The sequence below is a fragment of the Aulonocara sp. 'chitande type north' Nkhata Bay genome, linkage group LG2, assembly GCF_057382095.1.
Source record: "Aulonocara sp. 'chitande type north' Nkhata Bay isolate Kocher_YH1m ecotype deep benthic linkage group LG2, A_spYH_male_GT1.1, whole genome shotgun sequence".
Classification (NCBI taxonomy): Eukaryota; Metazoa; Chordata; class Actinopteri; order Cichliformes; family Cichlidae; genus Aulonocara; species Aulonocara sp. 'chitande type north' Nkhata Bay.
This window is the reverse complement of record NC_141345.1, coordinates 12,816,055-12,839,556: the sequence shown is the minus strand read 5'-3', so window position 1 is coordinate 12,839,556 and position 23,502 is coordinate 12,816,055. Positions and strand designations below refer to the sequence as shown.

The following is a 23,502-nucleotide window of genomic DNA, read 5'->3' as shown; positions in this document are numbered from 1 at the left end:
AATTCGAGAAGAAGCTTCGCAGGTCTTTTGCCGTTGCAGTCCAGAGGCGAGCAGTCTTGTCGCAGCTGAGCTCTATGCGGTTTTCTGAGGAGACGCTGCGTTAAAGTCTGAAGAGGCTCGGAAAGCTGAAATATTTTAGCATTCCTTCGCTGCCGAACTATCTGAAGAGTGTGCTTTTACTTAAAAGCTGTAGTTTAAAATCGAAGTTAGCAAGCCTGTTAGCTGAGTTGTGAAAATGTTGAGCGTCGCCCGAAGCGTTTCAAGGACTCTTCCCACGAGGAGTAATATCAGAAGCGTTTCGTCCTTGATTAAAAAGGTAAATGTCAAACAGTTAAGTAGATGCATTACGATGTGGCCATTAGCTTCCTAGCTTTAGATGCTAACAGCGTAAGCTTGAGGACAGCATATTTAGTCGTGGTTAGATCATTACTGTGTCACTAACAATGAGCACAGTCCAGCAGACACTGTAATAAATGTGTGTCACGAGAAGAGATGTGCAATAACAACATAGTATTGAGCCGCCGCTCTAGCATTCGATGTGCTGGTGTGTTTCATATCTGTGGGGCTAAGCTAACGCGTGCTAGCTCACTTCATTTGATACCGGACCTACCTGGCAGCTGTTTTTCAAAGTGCGGTCATTAGAGAAGCAAGTACTACTTGCTTCGTCATCTACTGAAATATTTTACTTTGGTGTGTGAGTTTTAATGTTCGTTTTGAGCTAGTTCCAAGGCTGTAGCAGAGCTGTGGGTCTGTGATCTTCGGTGAGGCGTCCCCTCCTCCAGCACGCTGCTCCACAGTTTAAGTAACACATTTAGAGCTCGATCTTCTACAGGCTTCGCTTAGCTGGATCCCACTATTAAGAATGGTTTCTTGTCACATGTGCTTGTTTGTGACTCCGATAATGTTATCTATGCTTTGGTTCTTCCAATTTTCATCCTGTTTTATTTTTTTTAAATATACTTGGATCTTTCCTTTTGAGGTTCAAAATGTCGAATTTTGTGAGTTCATCGCAAATATTTTGTCTGAGTTAACAGCTGTGTAACTGCGTTGTTCTGTATTATCAGGCATGCTGGACCGGCTTCCAACCAGATGCTCTTAGAGCCCTCTCCAGGAGAGACTATGCGTGAGTATCAACATTAAAGTGCCTGCGTTATATGAACGTGCACTAACAGCATGACGTTGGTGCTGGTTTAGCAATTTTTGTTTGTCGTTTAGAGGTAAAACTATACATTCACTTCCTAATGGCTGTGATTCATATTCACAATTTAAAATACTTTTTTGTCACCGAACAGAATGCCATATTCTGTATTGGTATTTCTAAATAGAAGTCTGAGAAATTTGGATCTTTTGGTGTAAACATGAGGTCTGCTGAGTTTGTCACTATCATTGTATGTGCTGCAGGTCTGAAGCCGTCAAAGGTGCAGTCATTGGGATTGACCTGGGAACCACAAACTCATGTGTTGCAGTCATGGAGGGCAAACAGGCCAAGGTGATGCTTTAGATGATTCACATGTTTGTTTGTTTGTTTAATCCCCTATCTTTAATCTAGCAGTATCTATGGAAATGGAACCCATCCTGAGTGCTGATACTAGAGAACTTCTAAGCGGGTAAACTAAATGTTGTGTTAATTAACTTAATGGAAGTTTGTTACTGTATGTGTAAGTAAACCAGAACAGGAAAAAAAATCAGACTGGCCAAATAGATGGGATCGTAGACACTGATGCAGCATTACTCAAAAGCCTCACTGCCCCAGGATATGATTAATAACAAAAGTTAAACATCACATCAGTGCATCCCTGGTAAAGAAATGGGTAACTTTGTGTAAACAGAATCCAAAGTTTTGTTTTTTTTTTCTCTGTAGTTTTTCTACCGTTTTGAGAAAAAAACTGAAAAATGTTAACACTCATTAATTGAGGTTTTTGGTTCTTGGTCTTTTTTTTTCTCTTCTACCTCCAACTTTAAAAACTGGGGTTGATTGATGAATCTGATGAAACAATGATTCCTCCAATCTAAATGTTTTCTTATTTATGTTCAGGTGCTGGAGAACGCAGAGGGAGCGAGGACAACTCCTTCAGTCATTGCTTTCACAGCAGATGGTGAGCGTCTGGTGGGCATGCCTGCTAAACGCCAGGCTGTTACCAACCCTCAGAACACATTGTATGCTACCAAAAGACTGATTGGACGGCGCTTTGAAGACCCAGAGGTCCAGAAAGATCTGTGAGTTCATTTCTGGCCTTTAAAAAGATTCCGGGGTGGCTGTAGCTCAGGAGGTAGAGCAGGTCACCTACTGATCGGAAGGTTGGAGATTTGATCCCAGGCTCCTCCAGTCTGCATGCAAAGTATCCTTGGGCAAGATACTAACACCAAGTTGCTCTCCGATGCATCCATCGGAGTATGAATGTGTGTGAGTGTAGTTAGGAAGCACTCAGTATAGAGGTAGTGCTTGTGAGAATGGGTGTGACTGGGTGAATGTGGCGTGTTGTATAGAGCGCTTTGAGTACTCCGGGAGAGTAGAAAAGCGCTATATAAGAATCGGTCCATTTACCATTCTCAGTTATTGCATTTAAATCTCAAATCCGAGGTTTATTTTTTTAAATGTTGGATATAATGAAAGAAATAAACTTAGCTGGGTAAAAAAAAATACCTTTTTTCCATCAACAGGAAGAATGTTCCCTACAAAATTGTGCGTGCATCAAATGGTGATGCTTGGGTTGAGGCTCATGGCAAAATGTACTCCCCTAGCCAGGCAGGAGCCTTTGTTCTTATGAAGATGAAAGAGACTGCAGGTATAGTTGTGCAGACAGTCAAAAGATAATTTAAATGTTTTGCACATGTGAGCATTAGTTTTGCTTCATATTCATGTTGTAGAGAGCTACCTGGGAAGCACGGTGAAGAATGCTGTGGTCACTGTTCCAGCCTACTTCAATGACTCTCAGAGACAGGTATGCACACACAGGCTTTCTATTGAAGGAAACGTTGCTAAACGTTTTCGCACGAGCACCAAGATATGAATGTTTAAAAGCAGATGTCAGGCCTCCACCAGGGTCTTTTAAGAAAAGCTCAGCTTTTGAGAAGTGAATTATTGTTTTCCTGCTGTGACACTGAGAAGATTCAGAGGTTACTAACTGTAGCAGACTGTATCATGTTTCCACTAGAGTGGAGCAACTTGCAATACATTCAACTGCTTTAAAGACATTTTACTTAAATCTATTTAAACCTCCAAAAACATGTTTAACTGATGCATACATAAAGTATAGTTTTAAATTCAGTTAGAATGTGATTTATAAATTGTATTGTCCCTATGATACTGATATTTTATCCCCTCCACAGATTTGTATTATGCACTATGCCTTCATTGTTTAACTGATGCTATTTTTGGAACATAAAAATGATTCAGACATCCAGACAGGAGAGCACCGAATCACTGTTAACCCAATTCACACAGGATAGAATAATTTGGCCAAGTTCATGTTCAAATCGCCAACCTGATTTATAATCAATATATATATTTTAAGGTATAGTGTAATTAAGTGTGCCTATGCCAAGAGGCACACTTATTACTATTCATTGGATTTATTGTGTGGATGCCCTCAAGGGCTGGCTTTCAGAAAATGTCACCATCATTGTGGGATTTATAGAATTTTGGCAAATCTCCTCAGACCAACACAAGGTCAGAAAACTCTCCATATAAAGTCAATGGAGAGTTTGTTCAAAATCACCGCTGCATTTCTGTAATGAGAGGCATATTCGAATCGTCATATCTCCTTAACGAAGCAAAGTTAAGACATGAGGCTTGTCCCGGTATATCTTCAGACACTCCTGACGCTCACAATTCAAGAATTTCTTTCTCACCTATTACCGTTCTGAAATGAGTTGGACTTGTTTGAGGGTAGGAAATTCGTCCTTCGCTCAGATTTCTTCAGATTTCAAACTCTGGAAATGAACCACTTTTTTCTCTCGTCATAACTTTTTGTTGGATTTCCACAGAGACCTGAAAATTTCCATGATTGTTCACCAAAGCCTGCTGTCTCTTACGGTGAAAGAATGATATCGATACTCCAAATAGATTTAGAGTTACCAAAGGTTGTTTGAGAGCAAGTCAAGGCAGTTTTTGCTTCGCCTCTACTCGGTTACAGTGTATTACAAGTCATATATCTTTAATAATTTATATTTTATCTCTGAATTATGAAGACCTGAAGATTCCCCCCTCTCTTCTGAACAAAACAATGTCTGAATGACCGTTCTAGCCTCTACGGTTAGGAAATTATGGCCATTTGTTCGAGGGGAATCCTGAATGTCAGAAATACACTGAAGAAAACTCACACCTCTCTCTGTGTCTGTAAGGGCTGACTACAGCAGGTGCAGCTAATTTAACTGACCTACATATACCAAGCCCAGACTCTCAACAGCTCCTGTTCCTTTTACTCTCTGTGTATGTGTGTCTGTGTATCAATATTTCTCCTATGTTTAAGTATTACTCCTCAATCATAGTATTTCTGCTAAAGCAAAGTACTTCTACTACATCTTAGTACTTCTGCTAAATCATAGTACTTCTGCTAAATCATAGTATTTCTGCTAAATCATAGTATTTTTGCAAAATCATGGTTTTGGGGCCAAATCATAATATTTCTGTTATTTTATAATATATGTGCTGAATATATTATATGTGCCAAATCATAGTATTTATCCCAAATTATAGTATTTATGCCAAATTACAGTATTTCTGCTAAAAAGAAGAAATGGTCCTTTTTAGCAGGAATTTCTGCCAAAAGATGGTATTGATGTTAAAACATAGTATTTCTGCTAAATCAGAGTATTCCTGCCAAATCATAGTATTTGTACTAAATGATAGTACTTGTGCCAAATCATATCATGTTGCACATCATAGTATTGGAACCAAAACATAGTATTTGTCCCAAAGCATCGTATTTGTATGGAGTAATAGTATTTCAATCAAAAGTAGTTGTGTTAAAACGCAGTATTATTGCCAAATCATAGTATTTCTGCTAAATCATAGCATTTGTGCCAAATCATGGTATTTGTGCAAAAACATAGTATGTCTGCAAAACCATAGTATATCTCTTATGTTATAGTATTACTACTAAGGCATAGTATTTCTGCCAAATCATAGTATTTGTACTAAATCATAGTACTTGTGCCAAATCATAGTATTTGTTGCACATCATAGTATTGGAACCAAAACATAGTATTTGTCCCAAAGCATCGTATTTGTATGGAGTAATAGTATTTCAATCAAAAGTAGTTGTGTTAAAACGCAGTATTATTGCCAAATCATAGTATTTCTGCCAAATCATAGTATTTGTACCCAATCCTAGTATTTTTGCCATGACGTATTTGTGCCGAATCATGGTATTTTTGCCAAATCGTGGTATTTGTGCCCAATTAATAATTCTGTTATGTTATAGTATTACTACTAAGTCGTAGAATATCTGTTATGTTATAATGCATCTGCGGAATATAGTATGTGTGCCAAATCATAGTATTTATACCAAATCACAGTATTGCTGCTAAAACATAGTATTTGTGCAAGAATATTGAACTGTTATGTTATAGTACTAATGTTACTACTAAGTCATAGTATTTCTGCGTTGTTATAGTATTTGTGCTAAAACGTAGTATCTCTGCCAAGTCATAGAATTACTGCAATTTCATAGTTTTTTCTAGGAAATCTGTTATGTTATAGTATTACTACTCAGTCATAGTATTTCTGCCTAATCATAGTATTTGTGTGAATTTGTATACTGTAATATCACTGTATTATGTAGTGGCTAAGTAGGGGCTGTTAACTAAGTGCATCAGTGTAAATAGGTCATCACTTGTGTTGGAGTGCCCTCTTGTGGCGCCTCTTGGGTAGTGCCTTAGTAAACGTGAACCCTGTAAAAAGTGGCATCAGACTGATTTGTAGTGGAGGAATTTGTTGCCAGTTTTCTTAATCTTTAATCTGTATGCATATTGTAATGCATACCCTGTTCTTAATCATAGAAACCACACCATATCACCTCTCCACATCCTCCTACTTGTATGCCATACCTCCCTGTACCATCCATCTGACCGCAATAAACTCCACCTGTGGCAATCTAATCCCTGGATGTCAGCCTCTCCTTCTGACCGAGGATAGTTACTATTGCAGCACCACCCAGCATTAAACTGATGTACACCATTCTGTACAATAGTATTTGTGCTAAAAAGTAGTATTTCTGCCAAATCATAGTATTACTGCTATTTCATACTATTTAAGCGAAATTACAGTGTTTCTGCAAAAACATTGCATTTCTGCTAAATCATAGTATTTCTGTAATCTTATAGTACTTGTACTCAATTATAGTATTTGTGACAAAGTGTAGTATTTGTACCAAAACATAGTATTACTGGTAAATCATAGTATTTGAGCCAAATCATAGTATTTGTGCCAAAGCATAGTATTTCTTCCAAATCATAGTATAACTGCATAATAAAGGTTCTTGAGCCACATCAGTGTTTGTGCCAAATCTTAGTATTTCTTCTAAATCCTTGTAATTCTGCTCAATGATAGAATTTCTGCTATGCTGTAGTACTTTTTTTCCTGGATTGTAGTACTTCTGCTAAGTCAAAGTATTTCATGTAAATCATAGTATTTCTACCAAGTCCCAGTGTTTCTGCTAAATCATAAATAATGTTTTACCACAAATTGTATGATTTGGGGGCGAGAGGCAGGGTACACCCTGGACAGGTCGCCAGTCTGTCGGGGATAGGCTCCAACGCCCCCCGCGACCCTGAAAAGGGTAAGCGGATGGATGGATGGATGGATGTATGATTTGGCTCAAATACTATGATTTGGCAGAATTTTCTGTGTTCCAGCACAAATGCTATGATTTGGCAGGAAAAAAATATTATTTAGTATTTCTGCTAAAACTTAGTATTTATACTATGTTTAAACTTTAAAAAATTCTGCTATTTCTGCTGATGTGTGTTATGACTTTTGACCATTTAAATGAATGGAACACATTATCAATGTGGTCACTGATTTTGCATGCTGGGCTGAGCTGTGTTTTAGCTCAGTGAGATAAGCATCCGTTCTCAGACTGGGAGGCCTGGGTTCAAATCCAGCTTATGGCAACATTTCTTTCAGCTAACAGTTAAACTTTTTTTTTTAACTCTTTTCAGCACAAATCCAAACTTTTTCAGCTCTTTTTAGCAAAAACCTCTTTTCAGCAGAAATTCTGCTCTTTCACCTCTTTTCAGCAGAATTTTCACCTTTTTTTTTTTTTTTTTTTTTTTCCCATCCATCCATCCATTCGCTTCCGCTTATCCTTTTCAGGGTCGCGGGGGGCGCTGGAGCCTATCCCAGCTGTCATAGGGCGAAAGGCGGGGTACACCCTGGACAGGTCGCCAGTCTGTCGCAGGGCTAACACACAGGGACAGACAACCATTCACTCGCACATTCACACCTAGTGACAATTTGGATTAATCAATTAACCTATCCCCACAAGCTGCATGTCTTTGGACGGTGGGAGGAAGCCGGAGTACCCGGAGAGAACCCACGCAAACACGGGGAGAACATGCAAACTCCACACAGAAAGACCCCGGCCTGATGGTGGAATTGAACTCAGGACCTTCTTGCTGTGCGGCAACAGTGCTAGCCACCGTGCTGCTTTTTTTTTTTTTTTTTTTTTTTTTTTTTTTTTTGCCCAAATTCTGCTTATTCACCTCTTCTGAAAATTTTTCAGCCTTTCCACCTCTTATCAGCACAATTCTCAGCAGCTTCTGCTCATTTCAGCACAATTGTCAATCTCTCCACCTCTTCTTTGTGAGAAAGAGTTTGGCTCAGTGAGCTAAATAGCTGCCCTTAGACCAGGAGGGCCAGGTTCGAATCCTGCTCAGGGCAGCATTTTTTTTTTTTTTTCCAACTTTCAATTTTTTCAGCTTTTTTTCAACAAACATCTTCAGCGTTAAGGCATCCACACAGCATTTTTGCAGGAAATGCAAATTTTTCTAGTTATTCTGGTTGCTCCTGTACGTTTTTCGCCACTTAACTACTCCCACAATTTTTGTCCGATTTTTACCATTCAAATTTTAAACTATTCAGCTATTTCTGCTAACGATTGCTATGACTTTTGGTATTTTCTGTTATTATACTTTTAAAAAATTACACTTTTTTCCTTTAATTTGTCCCATTGAAACGAATGGGAAACTTCCACAATTCTGCTAAAACTTGCTTGTTGTTGAAACTTAACTACTTCCTCATACTTTCACCTAGAAACTCCATGCAAACTTTAAAATGTTCTCTGATTATTGGGCTATTCCTGTGTGATTCAGCTTTTTCAGATCTGTTACCGTTTTCATTTAATGCCTCTTTAAGTTTCAGTTGCAGCTTTGTGATTTTTTTTTTTTTCAGAAAATACACGCGTTGCTATGGTTGCTATGCAATTAACTCAGAGTGAGTGCTGGTCTGATCTGAATTTTCTCTTCATGTCTGAACAACTTCTTGCTACTCGCTCAATTTCCACTCACCCCCCACAAATTATACATCAAAATGTAGGTATTTTTGCTGGCTTTAAGACAGTGTCACTATAATTATTGTGCGAGTTACGGTTTTTTCACAATTTGCCTCGAAGTGACACAAGGTCTCAAAACTCCCCATTCAAAGTCTATGGGGAGGTTGTGAAACTCAGAGCTGAAATACTGAAACTGAAGGCATTTTCAAATCGTCATATCTACTTAACGAAGCGAAGTTAAGACATGAGGCTTGTGCCAATTCATCTTCAGACACTGCTGACACTCGCGGTCGAAGCAGTTTTTACAGTCATCTTACCGTTGAGCCATAAATTACGTTTGTTTGAGGGGTGGAAATCTGTCCTCCTCTCATTTTTCAAACTCCAAAAATGAAGCCGTTTCTTCTCTCGTCATATCTCCGCGACGGAGGTACAAAGAGCTATGTAAATCGCAGTCAAAGTTCACCAAAGTCCGCTGATTCACCCAGTGTAAGAATGCTTCTATCCCACCTAGTTTTTGAGTTACACGACGTTTTGTAACTCCAAAAAACTGAGTTTTTTTTCGCCTCTCACCGCGATCTAATTCTGACTGCTCATCACCCTGTTTTCCAGGCGCCCGCTCTCTTTGCCAGTGGCGCGATTGGTAAGGAAACGGCTCTTCAGACCAAAGTTCATGGGTTCAGTTCCACCTTGGCCCACATGTTTGTTTGTATGTTTGTTTGTCTGTTTGTTTTTCACTACAAATTCATATTGATAATTTATTACAATTCGGCAACGTTTTATGATTTTTGGCAGCTTTTCTAATATGGACCTCAGATTCTTGTTAACGCTCCATGGCAGAAATACATACAAGTACACAGCCTGATGAAGCAGACAGAAGCAGTACCTCTGATTGGTTCAGCATTTTCACCTCTTATCAGCACAAATCTCTGCCTCTTCTGCTGTTTTCATTAGAATTGTAAGCTTTTTCACCTTTTTTCAGTTACGTGAGAACCAGTTTGGCTCAATGAGTAGCTGAAAAATATCAGCCTCTTCTGCTGTTTTAGCAGGATTTCAGAGTTCAGCTTTTTCACTTGTTTTAAGCACAAATTTCAGTTTCTTTACCTCATTTCAGAACAAAATTCTTCCTCTTCACCTCTTTTCTGCTAATTTGAGCTTCTGCTCCACAGTGCACATTTTCCCTCTCATCATATCTTTGTTTGTGACCAGAACTCATTTGGCTCAGAGGGTTGAGCAGCTGCCGTGAGACCCGGTGGCAGAGGTTCGAATCCTGCCTGTGACAGTTGCTACACATGTTCCCTGCTTGCATGCGCTCTGCTTTCTTGACACTCCCCAGTGTATCATTACACATACAGCCATCTTCAGCAAGCACCTCTGCTTCCACACCTCTTTTCAGCAGATAATTCTGCTTTTTCAGCTTTTTTTTCAGCAGACATCTTCAGCGTTAAGGCATCCACACAGCATTTTCGCAGGAAATGCAAATTTTTTTTCTAGTTATTCTTCAAGTTGCCACTTTCTTTGCCGCTTAACTACTCCGTCAGTTTTCAGCCGATTTTCTCAGTTCAAACTCTAAACTGTTCTGCTCTTTCTGCTAATTCCTGCTATGACTTTTGGTACTTATAACTATTATACTTTTTAAAATATTACACTTTTTTCCTTTAATTTGTCCCATTGAAATGAATGGGAAACTTCCACAATTCTGCTAAAACTTGCTTGTTGTTGAAACTTAACTACTTCCTCATACTTTCACCTAGAAACTCCATTCAAACTTTAAAATGTTCTCAGATCATTGGGCTATTCCTGTGTGATTCAGCTTTTTTATTTTTTATTTTTATTTTTTTTAAATATCTTTTACCATTTTAATTAAATCCTCTTTAAGTTTTCAGTTGCAGCTTTGTGATTTTTGAGAAAATACATGCGTTGTTATGGTTGCTATGCAATTAAACTCAGAGTGAGCACTTGTCCTTTTTCAGTTTTCTCTTCATGTCTGAACAACTTCTTGCTACTCACTCAATTTTCACTCAACCTCCACAAATTATACATCAAAACGTAGGTATTTTTGCTGGCTTTCAGAAAATGTCACTATCACTGTTGTGGAAGTTACAGATTTTTATCAAATCGCCTCAGAGCAACACAATGTTTGAAATATGAATGTCTCCATAGAAAGTGAATGGGGACTTTGTTCAAAATCACCGCTGGAACTCTCTGAGAGGCATTTTCAAATCATCATATCTCTTTAACAAAGCAAAGTTAAGACATGAGGCTTGTGCCAATTCATCTTCAGACCCTGCTGACACTCACGGTCGACGCAGTTTTTACAGTCATCTTACCGTTGAGCCATAAATTAGCTTCAACAAAGGGCAGCTAGCCACCGGTGTATTTACATGCGGGAAAAAGACACATGCGAGGCGGCCGCCGATCGACCGGTGGTGGCTAACGCGGAGCTCAAACAGATGGCAGCCATGGATCAGGGAAATTGAAGGCAGGAGAAGCAGGTTAACTGAATTTCAGGTAAGAAGTTATGAACTGCACTCTATTTGGGTCGGATATAAACAGAGTTTAGGTGTAGTTTATTTTCGTTGTGTTAACTTTTTACAATCAGTTACAATAAGTCGTACTGCGTGCTAGCTGGCATGACGCAGTTTCTATACAGCTGTGTGCGCGCTAAGTTACTGATGAATTGAATTGAATTTTATTTTATTCATAAGGGTTAGTTCGTAGAGTTGCAAACAGTTCCGTACAAACTGAATCGTCCCGCATTCAGAGAAAATATTACGCGTTTCGTATTGAGCTGAAAAGGAACACAGTTTGTCCCGTACTTCAGGTAGAACGGAAGAAGACACAAAGCTGGATTTATTCTGTCGTTACGCAGCCTCCCCTGTCATTCTCTCGCCTGTTGCAACTTCAATCATGAAACTGATCAATGATCGGCTTTTCTCTCTTGTTTGTTTATCGCGCTAAACAACAGCAGCACGTTTAAGCTTGATCAGCTGTTGTTAAATTCATTTGATTTTAATTTCTAGTATCAGCTGATGTTTGCTGGAGCCACAGCTGTAAAAACGGCTGGTCCTAACCAGGAGATGTCCTTACTGAATCATCAGAGCTGAACTGGTGATGGAGAAACGGGTTTACCTTTTAGGTGACATGAATGAGTTGAAGGGAAGTCATGAACTGTTTCTAACAGACAAATAACACCAATATCCTTTTTTGTGTAGCTGACAACTGGTAACTGTGCAGGGGCGGATCTAGCAAAGCTTTTGCCAGGGAGCCAGGTAGGGCATTAACAGGGAAAGGGGGACACAAAGATATACTTTTCTTTCTTACTCTCATATAAAATATTTAGCTTTTATTAAATAGTTATCTGAATCTTATAACCAAAGTTTGTATAATAATACACAAGATTGGCTGTAGATCATTGTTAATCATTCAGAACACTGTAAAAATAACAAAAAACAAAAAGTGAATGCAAAAGTGCATAAATATTTATTTTACGTGTTTGATGTGTGTGGCAGGGCGTGGTATGCAGTGCCGCTGCAGGGGAGGTGGACCCACGGGCGTAAAGTCTGTGATCTCTCGGCTGTTTTTTGGGTGTGTGTTGGGCTGTGAGATGAAAAGCTACAGCCGGCTGTGTGGGTACACCAACCATGTGTAAAAAGTGGTCCATAACGTAATGCTTCCTGTAAAATAGTCAGATGTCTATTCATATTAATGTACAGAATTCACCTGCTTACTGCTACTACTGCACATTCACTCAGTGTGTGTGTGTGTGTGTGTGTGTGTGTGTGTGTGTGTATACACAGATATATGTGTGTGCTTCCTCTACACCCCCCCCTCAATTTTTTTGCACATGTCGAGGAGCGTGTCAGGCTACATTTCACTGTGTGTTATACTTGTATAACTTTGCATGTGACAAATAAAGAACCTTGAACTTAAACTTCAAAGCGTGTTTATGCAAACATTGTCGGGTCTGCCGTGGTACAATGGGACTTCTGCTCATGAACCTCTGTGCACAGCGTCTGCAAATCGGGGCTGTACGAAGTCACCTCATCTTTACACAAAACTGTAAGCTGTCATCTGTGAGGCGCGAGTGGTGTTTGTTTTTTACCATAGTTCATGGTGGAGAATGGCTGCTCTGCTGAGTTTTGCTCTCTGTAGCCGTATGAATGGCAAACTACACTGATTAGCAGCGGCATAGGCACACTTAAAATTTCTTCCGAAATTTTCGCTTTCTAGTTCATCATATACTTTCTTTTTATACTTTCTTTTTCTTCCAACCCCCCCCCCCCCCCTTTTTTTTTTTTTTTTTTTTTTAAACTGTTCAAAGTTTTTGATAAGACTAATCTACCTCAGTCTCAGAGCAGTTAAGGTGATATGTAGATGTCGGATAATTAGCTTCTGTGTCCTTGTTGCTGCTTTGGAATGCACTTGATGATTGAAGTAACGATTCATCTTCGATACTTGTGTCAACTTGTTTCTTTGACAGGCCACCAAAGATGCTGGGCAGATCGCTGGTCTGAGCGTCCTGCGTGTGATTAACGAGCCAACTGCTGCTGCTCTGGCCTATGGCCTGGACAAGACCCAAGATAAGATGTGTGTAGATGACAAAAAACCACCTGATGTTTACTGCTATGCTTAGGAGTATCAGTACTTGCTAAGAAAGATGATAGATGATCCTGTACATAGAAGAATACAACTACTCGCTCTGTTGTTGTGTTAACCTCTATGAATGTGTTTCCAGTATTGCTGTGTATGATCTAGGTGGAGGTACGTTTGACATCTCAATCCTGGAGATCCAGAAGGGAGTTTTTGAGGTGAAGTCCACCAATGGTGACACCTTCCTTGGAGGAGAGGACTTTGATCAGCACCTCCTCAGACACATTGTCAAGGAGTTCAAGAGAGAGGTGGGTATTCTAACAGTCTTTAAGCCTTGATCTATTTGTGAAGTTTTGCGTTTTCAACCTGCGCTGTTTCTTTTCAGTCCGGTGTAGACCTGACGAAGGACAACATGGCTCTTCAGAGAGTCAGAGAGGCTGCGGAGAAGGCAAAGTGTGAGCTGTCCTCTTCACTGCAGGTACTCCTAGCTTTTATCCTCATGGGAAGCTAATGAGTTTGTGTAGTTGTATAAAAAGGTGACACTGAATGGCTGATGTATCACAGATGCTTTAGGGTGTTTTGATTTTGGTTGTACTGCTTGTCATCACATGTCTCAGTGCATGTTGTGTGCCAGCTCTCAGTCAGCTGTCCAGATAATCTGTGTCTGGCTCAGTGTTACAGTGCTGGTAGACGAAGCTCCTGTTTTTTTTGCTTCAGTGCAGCAGGTTCTGTTTTAGAATCCGCTGCTGCTGTGCTGCTACAGGACTTGGCCCAGTGAGAGTGGACTGTCCTGATTCTGACCGCAGGCCAGGCCTAGTACAGGGTCACACAAAATGAACCACAGTGCTGAGTTAAAAGCATTTTGTAACTGTTTAAATACTCAGTGATTGTCCTTCTGTTTTACAGACTGACATCAACCTCCCCTACCTGACTATGGATGCCTCCGGTCCCAAACATCTTAACATGAAGCTAACCCGTGCTCAGTTTGAAGGTATTGTTGCTGACCTTATCCGCCGCACCGTGTCTCCTTGCCAGAAGGCCATGCAGGATGCTGAAGTGTCCAAGGGAGACATCGGAGAGGTGCTGCTGGTGGGAGGCATGACACGCATGCCCAAGGTACACAAGACAGATGTTTAAAACCACCAAAGTGCATGAAATAACTCAGGGTGCACATACTTTATACTTGTGGGACTAGATGGAGTAAACGAGTAAGTTCTGCAGCTTCCATGGCAACGAATAGTTAACAGTAGACAAAGTGGTACACACCACAAATGTGTGGTCTGGTTTGGGGACATAATGACATTTACAGTGGCTTGCAAAAGTATTCGGCCCCCTTGAACCTTTCCATATTTTGTCACATTACAGCCTCAAACATCAATCAATTTTATTAGAATTCCACATGAAAGACCAATACAAAGTGATGTACACGTGAGAAGTGGAACAAAAATCATACATGATTCCAAAAATTCTTTTACAAATAAATAACTGAAAAGTGGGGTGTGCATAATTATTCAGCCCCCTGAGTCAATACTTTGTAGAACCACCTTTTGCTTCAATTACAGCTGCCAGTCTTTTAGGGTATGTTTCTACCAGCTTTACACATCTAGAGACTGAAATCCTTGCCCATTCTTCTTTGCAAAACAGCTCCAGCTCAGTCAGATTAGATGGACAGTGTTTGTGAACAGCAGTTTTTGAGATCTTGCCACAGATTCTCAATTGGATTTAGATGTGGACTTTGACAGGGCCATTCTAACACATGGATATGTTTTGTTTTAAACCATTCCATTGTTGCCCTGGCTTTATGTTTAGGGTTGTTGTCCTGCTGGAAGGTGAACGTCCACCCCAGTCTCAAGTCTTTTGCAGACTCCAAGAGGTTTTCTTCCAAGATTGCCCTGTATTTGGCTCCATCCATCTTCCCATCAACTCTGACCAGCTTCCCTGTCCCTGCTGAAGAGAAGCACCCCCAGAGGATGATGCTGCCACCACCATATTTGACAGTGGGATGGTGTGTTCAGAGTGATGTGCAGTGTTAGTTTTCCGCCACACATAGCATTTTACATTTTGGACAGAAAGTTCCATTTTGGTCTCATCTGACCAGAGCAGCTTCTTCCACATGTTTGCCGTGTCCCCCACATGGCTTGTCGCAAACTGCAAAGTGGACTTCTTATGGTTTTCTGTTAACAATGGCTTTCTTCTTGCCACTCTTCCATAAAGGCCAACTTTGTGCAGTGCACGACTAATAGTTGTCCTATGGACAGATTCCCCCACCTGAGCTGTAGATCTCTGCAGCTCGTCCAGAGTCACCATGGGCCTCTTGGCTGCATTTCTGATCAGCGATCTCCTTGTTCGGCCTGTGAGTTTAGGTGGACGGCCTTGTCTTGGTAGGTTTACAGTTGTGCCATACTCCTTCCATTTCTTAATGATCGCTTGAACAGTGCTCCATGGGATGTTCAAGGCTTGGGAAATCTTTTTGTAACCTAAGCCTGCTTTAAATTTCTTAATAACTTTATCCCTGACCTGTCTGGTGTGTTCTTTGGACTTCATGGTGTTGTTGCTCCCAATATTCTCTTAGACAGCCTCTGAGGCCGTCAAAGAGCAGCTGTATTTGTACTAGGGCTGCCACAAACGATTATTTTGATAGTTGACTAGTCACCGATTATTTTTGCGATTAGTCGACTAATCAGATCATGCATCCATTGGAGTAAAACGTACATCTTATTGCACCAGCATGCATCTACTCTTATGTAACTATCATTAGCTTACAGCTTTAAGTGTTTAAGGTATGTGCTAACTAAAAATAAAGACAAGGTGATAGTTTATTAAATTTTAATGAAATTTGCAGATTGTTTCGGTGAAGTTTAAACTCCTTGCTATCTAAAATATAACAGGACACCGGAGTATATTCTCGAGCATTTCACACTTTTGATAATCAGTTGTCTTCTTGACGTTTATTCAGCTGTGTAAAAACTAAAACTTCAATCTCAGCCAAACCGATTTACTCAGGAACAAATAAAATACTAAAAAAAAGCAAAACAATAACATTTTGAAGTTATCTAAGTGACTTATATATGTTTTACCTGAGTAGCGAAAGACGGCAGTGGGTTTGAAAACGATTTGCCGGGAGTCCGGTGTTCTCACGGGCTCTAGTGAGCCTTGCCCCCGACTAGCTATCGAGCTAGTGGGTAACAGACGTCTCCGAAAACGTCAGAACGCCTTTGAAAATATGTGGTGTCTTGATAAACTGAGCAGATAGTTGAGGTTTATACAGCTACATTCTCACCTGAAAATATGTTAAACGTTTATTTTGTGACCCAGAAAGAATAATAAGAGTAATATTAAAACTAACTAGCTGCCGCCATTGTTGTAAACTGAACTGAGCTGCGCTATGAATTCTGGGACACAGCTTCTTCTTCGGGTTTAACGGCAGCTGGCATCTATGTACATGCAGTGCTGCAATCTTTTGTTTCAGTCTGTTATTACACTCTTAAATCCTACTACTTATTCCTGCGTCTTTTGTGATCTTACAAAGCTTCGAACGACGCGTCGAATATTAAATCAGTCATCGACGATTTTGATAGTCGACGTAATCGTGACTAGTCGACTAATCGTGGCAGCCCTAATTTGTACTGACATTAGATTACACATAGGTACACTCTATTTAGTCATTAGCACTCATCAGGCAATGTCTATGGGCAACTGACTGCACTCAGACCAAAGGGGGCTGAATAATTACACACACACACACACACCACTTTTCAGTTATTTATTTGTAAAAAATGTTTGGAATCATGTATGATTTTTGTTCCACTTCTCAAGTGTACACCACTTTGTGTTGGTCTTTCACGTGGAATTCCAATAAAATTGATTCATGTTTGAGGCTGTAATGTGACAAAATGTGGAAAAGTTCAAGGGCGCCGAATACTTTTGCAAACCACTGTATACATTGCAAACAGGTGTATTTTTTTCGTAGTTGAGCTAACATGCAGTGCACTTTAGTTTTCGGCAGCTTGACAGTTGAATTGTTGGCTCATTACTGGCTCATTAACTTTGACGTGATCTCTATCTGCACAACCCTAGTGCACAGACAATAAGAAGAACATAGATTTGTACAGTGCTTTTACAAAAGAGTAAAACAATGTTTTCTGCATTTTGAATATGATTTTTATAATGCTGATTTTAATGCATGCATAACTCGTAATTAACACCCCCCACCACATCCGCACTGCAGGTTCAGCAGACAGTCCAGGATCTGTTTGGCCGAGCCCCCAGCAAGTCTGTGAACCCTGATGAAGCTGTCGCTATTGGGGCAGCCATCCAGGGTGGCGTTCTGGCTGGCGATGTAACTGATGTGCTGCTTTTGGATGTGACTCCACTGTCGCTGGGTATCGAGACTCTGGGTGGTGTCTTTACCAAACTCATCAATAGGAACACCACAATTCCCACCAAGAAGAGCCAGGTATTTAAAGCAGGACTGCAGTCCCACAGTCTCAGTGAAGCCCCATGTGATCTACAGTGTCACATGTTCCCCTCCAGGTGTTCTCCACAGCAGCTGATGGACAGACTCAGGTGGAGATCAAAGTGTGCCAGGGTGAGAGAGAGATGGCGACAGACAACAAGTTGCTGGGTCAGTTTACTCTGGTAGGAATCCCTCCAGCCCCTCGTGGAGTCCCTCAGATCGAGGTCACATTCGACATCGACGCCAACGGCATCGTCCATGTGTCGGCCAAGGACAAAGGCACAGGCCGCGAGCAGCAGAGTCAGTGCACACAGTAAACCAGTCTGAAAGCTGAGAACTTTGTTTTTTTTCCCACTTCGTGTGTTAGCAAGTCAAGTTAAAAGACATTTCAAACTGCTGAAAATAATCTGCATTTTTAGATAAATGTTAACACTTAACTTGGTTGACTTTTACAGTTGTTGTTAAGACAGACTAGATAGGGAGGTTAATATTTATGCATGTTGCTGTAATCACTTGGCCCTTACTCAGTCTTGTTTCAGACAACTGTTTTTTGTTTTTTTTCCCTGCATTACGACTCTGTTTGAATTGGTATCTGTAAAAGTCAAAGTGCACATATAAATATCTCATTTCCTCCTTTACAGTTGTGATCCAGTCATCAGGAGGTCTCAGTAAAGATGACATTGAGAATATGATCAAGAATGCTGAGAAGTATGCAGAGGAGGACCGGAGGAGGAAGGTAACAGTCAAACTGTAAAGACAAAAGTCGGGGGTGAAATCTCACCGTCTTGATTGATGGGCACTTTATTGTCATCATAACTCAGTGCAACACAGAAAATGTTCATCTTAAAACACAGAAATCAGTTCACACTTATTTATACAAGGCTCATTCCTAATGGGTCATCTCAAGACACTTTATGTTGAACAGACTTGAAACTAGCTGCAAACAAAGGACTCAATGCCGTTTCACCCACAGTTACATCTGTTCAGTTGGTTTACAGGCATTTCCACATTGGCTTTTTAGGCCTAGAAGTTGCACGTCTTACACACAGATGATGGTTCACCACTGTGTTGTCTGTGGTTTTAGTATCTGGTAAATACTGAGTTGTCTTGCTGCAGGACCGTGTGGAAGCTGTCAACATGGCTGAGGGCATCATCCATGACACAGAATCCAAGATGGAAGAGTTTAAAGACCAGCTCCCTGCTGATGAGGTAATGCTCTAAACTTTGTTGTAATTTACTGAGATTAAATTAATGTTTTGTGCTTGATTTTTGTCTTATTTTTCCCCCCTATTTTTGTGAAATCAGTGCACCAAGCTGAAGGAGGAGATTTCAAAGGTCAGGAATCTGTTGACCAATAAGGACTCTGAGACAGGCGAGAACATCAAGCAGGCCGCAACCAACTTGCAGCAGGCATCACTCAAACTGTTTGAAATGGCCTACAAGAAGGTAGGCCTTGAAACTGTGTATATCAGTGTGTGCTGTACTGTAAAAGTCTTGACCAGACCCTCATTTTATTACATTTTGCTTCCAAGAATCTTTTGAATCAGAAAAAATGCTAACTGTAAAAGGAATAAGAATATTTTTGTACAAACAAGTTGACTACCAAAGAGCTATTTGCTGAAAACGAGGCATATCTTAGAATGTGCAATTTCCATAAAAATTAGGGAAAACTAGAGGTGAACAAACCCAAAAGAAGTAAAAGGTCACACAGATTAAAGCGGTTTTGTAAAATTCTGCTCAGTGTTTGTGAAAGTCTTTAATTCCTTTTGTTCCTGCAGATGGCAGCAGAGCGGGATAGCAGCAGCAGTTCCAGTTCTTCAGAAGGAGAGAAGAAAGAAGGCCAACAGTAGATCTTATTAGTACTTGGCTGTTATGAGATGACCATGACAGCAGAGGACTGTTGGGCTTGTGTGGTGGACTAGGCGGAAGGATGATCGCCAGAGTCATTCTTGCATAACACAACATTCTACTGTGTTTTGGCAGTAAAATAGAAAAGATAAATGTCAGTGTATGTTCCTCCATGTCCCATGATATCCTATTTCTAATTTAACTGTCTGGAACAAAAAGTTGTTTATTTTTACAAAGATGTTAATTTCCATTCTGAGGTAGTGAAACATTTTCTTGTTGAAGATATCACATTTCTTTTGTTCAGTTTCGGAAAGCGGGATGCTCGTTCATAGCACTTATTTGTACCGGTTCACTCTGAGAGGTGTGGTACAGAGGATGTACAACTGCAGAGTGCTGAATAAGAAAAGTCTCCTTTTGGTGTACTCTATTAACATCTCGGAGGCTGCCAGTCCCCCTCTCTGTTATCCTGAGTGCACTCCATTGACTTGCATTCATTTAGTCTCTTGTAAGAACTGGTTTGTGATCATGTGGTCACATTTTCTGGCATCACGCCAATTCCTTAAACAGTAAATTCAAAGTATGTCTGTGAGATGAGAATTTTAAGAATATAATAAGTATGTGAGAAACTCCCTTTTGGCTCTTAAAAATGCACTTCTTTGGTCACCTTAAACCGAGCATGGGTTGAACTAACTAGATGACATCATGGTTCACTTCTGACAGACAACAGGAGAAAGAAGAGTCATGCATGAGGAGTGTGGAGCAACTGTGTCATTCATTGACGGCCAGAAACTACTCTGTGTACAGTGACTTGCTGTGTTGAGCACTCTACTTTAAAAAGAAGCATGAAGTAGTGTATTGAATTGAAAGTTCTGTTTATTGTGAGAGTATGGGATGGGTGATTATATTAATGAAGTGAAAACTGAGAATCATAGTAACTTGCCTTTTTCTTTTTTTTTCTTTTTTTTTTAAATAAAAAAATATGAAATATGTGAGTGTTGTGGGGTTTTTTTTTTCTTTTCTTCATGTGTTTTATTCTTTCTAGTATTTCAAAAACTTCCTGATTTTATTTTCTTGCGCATTTGTGATACTTGCTTGTTTCAGATAATGAAACTTTAATATTGGACAAAGACGGTGTGAGCAAAGAAATCAGTTTTTGAAAAAACCGTGCCATTAAGGGAGAAAAGAGAGCCAGGTAGGCTTGGTTCTATGCGTTAAAGTTGTTGCTCCAGAAAGTTCCCTGCTTACCAGCAAAAACCGCAATCAAGCATTAGTGATGACTATCAATGAGCCTTTCATACCACTGTGAAGGAATTTTGGACCACCCTTCTTTACAGAATTGTTTTAATTCAGCATGAGTTGCCTGTTTAAGGGATGCGTCCCAATAGGCTTTAAGTTCAGACTTTTGAGTAGGCTCAAAACTAAGAATCCTTTGTGTTCTTTTTTTTTTTTTTTTTTTTTTTAAGCCTTTCAGAAATGGACTTGTTTGGTGTATTTGAGATCATTGTATTTCTGTATAATCCAAGCGTTCTGGAATCATAACCCGGTCTGTGGCGCACAAAAGGTTGGGGACTGCTGCACTAAAGGATGTTGGACCTTTATGCCAACCTCTTAGTTCTTGGTGAGAAATATGCCTGAGTAGCTCACTGGAGGTCATTTTATAGGGCTCTGACAGTGTTTCCCATGTTCCTACTTGCACAAGAAATCATCTACAGGACTAGGTTGATGCCCTTCTGCAACCCTGTTGCAGAAGGCCCTTCTGCAACAGGGTTGTTATGGCCCATCTTTCTGTATCTCCTCCACACTCCTGAGACTGTGCTAGGAAACACTGCGAACCTTCTCGTGATGGCTTGTATTGATGTGCCATCCTGGAGGAGCTGGACTACTTATGCAACTGGAATGGGATGCACTGGCAAAAAAAAAAGTAAAACTAGTGAAAAATCAGCCCTTGACCACCACTTTGTTCCCACAGCATTACAACTGAATGCACAATTGTGAGAATACGTGTATTTGCTTAGGAAATACATATTTAACTAATTTCACTTGGTCAACCCAGTGAAAAGTCATGTTTTCAAGCTTTTTTCCATGATGTTGGATGAAATAACTGAGACATTTACAATAAATTAGTTACCATTTTGTGTTTGATGAGCTAACGTGTTCAAAAAATAATTCTTTGTGCATAATCCCCTAACATGTTTTAATACGCAAGTAAATTTGAGTTGTGCATGCTTAGAACATCCAGATGCGTTATTTTTAAAACGTGTTAAAAATGCATCTCAAACCTCTGTGCTGTTGTACCTCTATGGTTTCACTAGCATATGTTGTTAAATTCCAGAAACTTACCACTGCTCTAAAAAAAATAAATCAACCACATATAAAGGGGATATTATATCTTTAATATTGTCATCTCAGGCACAAAGTGTTGGCTGTTAGCATAAAGCTTGTTTTAAGCAAAAGATGAGCTGTGGGGCTGTGGTAAAGGATAAAAAATAATTGTTTTGAATTGTGTCTCAAGCAAAGCTCCTGTAGTAGTACACAAGAATCAAAACACAAAGCAGAATGTTTCTATGAAACTGATGCAGCCCTGACATATCACCTTTGATTGCTGATTGGAATGAAAGAGGGGATTAATAGTAGTCCTTATTCTACAGGGTGGGCCATTTATATGAATACACTGTAATAAAATGGGAATGGTTGGTGATATTAAAGTCCTGTTTGTGGCACATTAGTATATGTGAGGGGGCAAACTCCTCAAGATGGGTGGTGACCATGGTGGCCATTTAGAAGTGTGAAGATACGAGATGTGCAGCACCTGAAACTACGGACATTGGATGCCTGTGCTGGCATTTCTCCTGCGGTGTTGCTATCAGTATGTGAAGAGTGGGAGAAGAGGGTTGGATTGATAATCCAACACAATGGGCAGAACATTGAACACATTTTATAAGTGGTCAGAAACTTGTAAATAACTCATGAAAAAATAGTTACGTTGAAACCAAGCACACCATTGTTTTTCTTGTGACATTACCAATAAGTTTGATGTGTCACATGGCCCTCTTCCTATTGAAAAAACAAAAGTTGTATCCAAGATGGCCAACTTCTAAATGGCCACCATGGTCACCACCCATCTTGAGGAGTTTGCCCCCTCACATATACTAATGTGCCACAAACAGGACTTTAATATCACCAACCATTCCCATTTTATTACAGTGTATTCATATAAATGGCCCACCCTGTACATTCAGTGTAATCAGAGTTAGACTAAAAGCGACTTCTTCATGTTGTCCAAACAGCTCTGTGACTCATCAATTCACACTGGAATCCAGCAGGGGGAAGCAGTGCATCATGAAGCAGGCAGACTGCCTCAGCATGCTTGAGGTCACTAAGGCTGTATCCCAATTCAGGGTCTGCAGCCTTAAAGGCCGCATTTTAAGGCCGATTACATCACAGCGACGCGACGAAGGCTGTCCCAATTCGAAGGCTGCTCGAAATGCGGCCCTCAAATGCGTCCTTCATTCCCCTGAATTTTAAGGACGTGGCGGTGTAGACTTCATGGCCCAATATATCCCAGAATGCATAGGGTGGATATTGGTAGGTGTGGATAATTTTGCTGAAAAAAAACGGCGGATGAGGGGCGCCCGAAGAGTAAACTTTAAGTAAGTACTGAATATGATGCCACTTATTTATGTGCAAATGTTTAATAACGAAGAACATTAAAACATTACTGTTGGCCACATGTCGGCAAAGTTATGTGACATTAGTGATGTTTGTACTAACTTGGTTTTAAAGCCTTTGCTTTAAAATATACGCCGTTCAATAGCTGACCTTAATCTTACAGAGAATGATCAAAGCTCATGTAGAAACAAACAAACAAATGAACAAATGATTTTCTCTTTCATTTCTGTCAAACAAAGCTGTATGAAACATTTCCAGCTGTTAGTATCATGGTTGCTAGGCAACCTGGGCAGCGCAACCGAGGCTAGACCATCCCATTTCACAAGCCTCGCACTTCCGGCCTTAGCGGTCTTTAAGTACGCGGCCCTTGAGGATCGTTGAGACTGCGTACTTTAAGGCTGCAGACCCTGAATTGGGATACAGCCTAAGTCACGCTGCAGGTTT

General features: G+C 40.2%; 1 protein-coding gene and 1 non-coding gene across 2 annotated transcripts; both read left to right on the top strand.

Annotated features, from left to right (window-relative positions):
* Positions 1 to 20,378, top strand: hspa9 (heat shock protein family A (Hsp70) member 9). The gene is made up of 16 exons (XM_086305110.1): positions 1 to 316; positions 1,065 to 1,123; positions 1,402 to 1,489; positions 2,036 to 2,217; positions 2,662 to 2,786; positions 2,869 to 2,942; positions 12,976 to 13,082; positions 13,231 to 13,393; positions 13,471 to 13,563; positions 13,992 to 14,201; positions 17,314 to 17,541; positions 17,619 to 17,841; positions 18,183 to 18,277; positions 18,658 to 18,750; positions 18,847 to 18,987; positions 19,320 to 20,378. Exons 1-16 carry the CDS (start codon positions 236 to 238, stop codon positions 19,389 to 19,391), a joined length of 2,034 nt encoding a protein of 677 aa, XP_086161236.1. The 5' UTR covers positions 1 to 235; the 3' UTR covers positions 19,392 to 20,378.
* Positions 13,715 to 13,918, top strand: LOC147337477 (small nucleolar RNA SNORA74). Its single transcript, XR_015125124.1, has one exon. It is a non-coding gene; the product is annotated as a small nucleolar RNA SNORA74 (small nucleolar RNA).
* Positions 20,379 to 23,502: the final 3,124 nt, after the last annotated feature.

Excerpts from the sequence above, each read along its gene's own strand:
- hspa9 (XM_086305110.1), top strand. The coding sequence starts at position 236 with ATGTTGAGCGTCGCCCGAAGCGTTTCAAGGACTCTTCCCACGAGGAGT. Across the intron at positions 2,943-12,975 it reads TCAATGACTCTCAGAGACAG|GCCACCAAAGATGCTGGGCA; the intron begins GTATGCACACAC and ends TTTCTTTGACAG. Across the intron at positions 17,842-18,182 it reads CACAGGCCGCGAGCAGCAGA|TTGTGATCCAGTCATCAGGA; the intron begins GTCAGTGCACAC and ends CCTCCTTTACAG.